We start from the raw sequence: 3,270 nt of genomic DNA, 5'->3' as shown, positions 1-3,270 counted from the left end.
CAATATTAAAATGTCAAATCTCAAGATTTAAACCACAATATTAACTCTAAAATAATAAAATCCATAATCAAACCATAACATTAAAATGTCAAATCTTAAGACTGAAACCATAATATTAAATATAAAAAATATTAAACGCCGTTAACTATTTAATGATCGAATGACAAAAACCACTCAATATAATACGTTAAGTGAGAAAACTAAAAAAACTTAAAGTCCAGCGAGTGAAATATTAGAGAGATTAAAATACAGTTACCAAATTTATTTCCATAACACTCGAGACTAGTATCAGGGACAACATTATTGCTTATATACCCACCGTCTTCCTCCCTTAGTATTTGTCTACAAGTCTCCATTTGCTCTCTTTCTTCTTTCTACAAGCTTTCTTTGGTTTCTCTTTAATTTCCTCAGAATCTTGCACAAGTCATGGCCCTTTTAATTAGTCTGCTGTTGTTCTTGGCCATGACTGGCCATTCAAGTAAGTTCTTTGGATTTTCCTGTTAAAGATTTCTGGGAAAACTCACAGATGGCATCTTAATAATCGATTTTTTGCTTGGGGTTTTTGTTTAAGTGCTACTTATTGCTTATGTAAAGATGAAGTTGGTGATCAAATGCTTCAGAAGACACTGGATTACGCTTGTGGAGTTGGAGCTGATTGTTCTGCGATTCTCCAGAAAGGTGGTTGCTTTAACCCCGACACGGTGAAAGATCACTGCAACTACGCCGTCAATAGCTATTTCCAGAGGACCGAAACGTCCCCAGCTAGCACCGAAACGTCTCCCGTATCTTTCGGCCGTACCCTGCCACCGTGGCACGTCCCCGGTACGTACTCCGGCCGTCCCCGTACCGTCCTCGTGCCAGGGACGTTTCAGGTACTTAAAACGCTATTCCTCTGCCGTCCCCGTGCAACATAGTTTATAAGTAATCTATCAAAGACAATAGAAAATTACGATAGATCAAGAATTCAAGTCGACTTTTCTTTAAACCTGCAAGCAAGATTCGTCAACCATCGAGCTGTGTTCTGATTTCTCACGGATGAAGACAACCCACCGGGCACGGAGATGAATCAGGCGGGAGAAACAAATGATCAGTTAGGAAAGGGTTACAAAAGATTCCGTCCTTCTGGAGGAGAAGCAGTAACCGAAGAGAGGGCATGGCTTAGAACTTGGAGTGAGTTACATATTCGCCTATCTTTACTGGATTTTCCAAAGCTCAGCGAGACTAGAAGAGGAAGAATATGAATCAGGGGAAGAAGATGACACAGAAAGTGATGATATTCCTTTAGTAAAGGTTTCCAAAGGTAGCAAAGAAAAAAAATCGGGAAACCGTGGAAGAAAGCGTTAATAATCAAGCTTCCAGGAAAATCCATTGCCTACAAAACCTTAATTAGTAGGATAACAGCGATGTGGAATCTTGGTATCAACGATAGAACCAAAGTTTTAATAGGAGATCCTTGGAAAACCATGGATCATTACCTAACTGTTTAGAAATGGAAACCGAATTTCTTTGCGGAAGGAGTCTGTGTCTCTTCAACAGCAGTCTGGATAAACATCCTGGGTCTACCCATTGAGTATTTTGATGAAGGGATCCTGGTAAATATTGGAAAACTGGTAGGGACTCCTTTGAAAGTTGATTATCGTACGGTCTGGGCGACGAGAGGGAGATTTGCTAGAATCTGCGTGGAGATTGAGTTGAATAAACCTCTGTTATCAAAAGTCAGGATAGGAAAGTATACTTTTAACACTGAGTACGAAGGGTTACATATGATTTGCTTTAAATGTGGTATGGTGGGCCACAAAGAGGATCAATGTTCGACTCGACACTCTGAAAATATGCAACAAGAGGGGACTCAAGAAATACAAACTGTTGCTGAGGGTGAGGAAGTCCAAGATCAGGGAAACCAGAAGGATAATGTTACCGACCCACCAAATAAAACGGGACAGTTCAGACCTTGGACGCTGGTTCAACGTAAAATGAAAGGGACAATAAATATCAACAAAATACAGAGAAACCTTTTAAATGATAACCAAAGAGGAAATCGGTTAGAAGCATTGAGGGAGGAAACGATAAATGAGGATAAAAGCAATGAGGCTAATTGGAGGAGACAACAGATGAGCGAGGAGGAAAAAGTTCAAAACAAAGATACTATGGAAAAAGACCACAATCAAGGAAATCAAAATACTAGCAACACAGGGAAGAGGGCCCTGAGAAACAAGAAAATGATATCTACTCTCAATTATGACAGACAAAGTAATTCGGGGGAATAGATGTTTTCAAATCTCAAAATGTCTCAGAATTTAGCAAAGCAAAATCCTTCAAGGAGAGAAAATTCAAATGATGTAAAGAAAAGAGTTCCGACAAGATTTATTAATATGGAAACAGAAAACAATGACACTGGTTTACAGGAAACCACAACTGAGGTTGGCTGCTCTAAGGATTATATGTCTGATACTATCTTCATTTAAAATTCAAGTCAAAAGGACTAGAAGTGTGAAGAACTTGTGTGTATAGCGGTGGCGGATCTAGAAATTAAAAAACGGGATCCAAAATTTTAATACCTTGTTCTAAAAAAATTTAGGTATGTAAATTTTCTTATTTTTTCTATTCCCGTTAACAAATTAAAATAAATTTAACACTTTTCTTAAAATAATGGGTTTGCAATGGTTCCCCTAGGGAGCCATGTACATCCGCCCCTGGTGAATAGGTGAACCACCAAGAAAAATCTGTTAATATGAGGTGGTTTCATGGAATTGTAAGGGAGTGGAGAATAACAGTTTTATTAGAAATTGCAAGGAAATCATCAGAGAAGAAAAGCCTGCTATTATAAGCTTTTGGAAACAAAAATGTCTTCAGGATCTGGTGAGATTATTAGAAAAAAGTTACGTTATGAAAATCATTTCGAAGTTCTGACTCAGGGAAGACTGGGAGGCATCTTACTCTTATGGAATTCGAGTGAGATAAATGTCAGGATCATCTATAACACAGATCAATCTATACACAGATTAAATTTAGAGAGCGCTGGGATAGCTATAATCTTTTAGATGCAGGATGGAGGGAAAATAAGTTTACTTGGGTTAGAGCCTGTTACGGTAGGGTGGTTCTTCAAGCACGTTTAGATAGAATGCTGCACAACACTGAGATGAATGAGATTTGGCCAAATTTCCAGATCTATGTTCTCCAAAGACATTATTCTGATCATCATCCCATTTTGATGGGCACAGACCCTATTTTTGTGGTTGATAAAGAAAGAAGATCTTTTCGATTTGAAGT

At 38.3% G+C, this 3,270-nt stretch overlaps 1 protein-coding gene across 1 annotated transcript; it reads left to right on the top strand.

Annotated features, from left to right (window-relative positions):
- Positions 1-406: 406 nt before the first annotated feature.
- On the top strand, positions 407-914 carry LOC120172134 (PLASMODESMATA CALLOSE-BINDING PROTEIN 3-like). Its single transcript, XM_039179678.1, has 2 exons — positions 407-482; positions 572-914. Exons 1-2 carry the CDS (start codon positions 427-429, stop codon positions 912-914), a joined length of 399 nt encoding a protein of 132 aa, XP_039035609.1. The 5' UTR covers positions 407-426.
- Positions 915-3,270: the final 2,356 nt, after the last annotated feature.

This window comes from Hibiscus syriacus, unplaced genomic scaffold (assembly GCF_006381635.1).
Source record: "Hibiscus syriacus cultivar Baekdansim isolate YM2019G1 unplaced genomic scaffold, ASM638163v2 tig00111842_pilon, whole genome shotgun sequence".
Classification (NCBI taxonomy): Eukaryota; Viridiplantae; Streptophyta; class Magnoliopsida; order Malvales; family Malvaceae; genus Hibiscus; species Hibiscus syriacus.
The sequence above is the reverse complement of the archived record's forward strand: the minus strand, read 5'-3'. Positions and strand labels throughout refer to the sequence as shown.

Bases quoted from the DNA above. Each gene is read 5' to 3' on its own strand.
- LOC120172134 (XM_039179678.1), top strand. From the start codon at position 427: ATGGCCCTTTTAATTAGTCTGCTGTTGTTCTTGGCCATGACTGGCCAT. The intron at 483-571 runs GTTCTTTGGATT...TTTTTGTTTAAG, and splicing joins ATGACTGGCCATTCAAGTAA to TGCTACTTATTGCTTATGTA.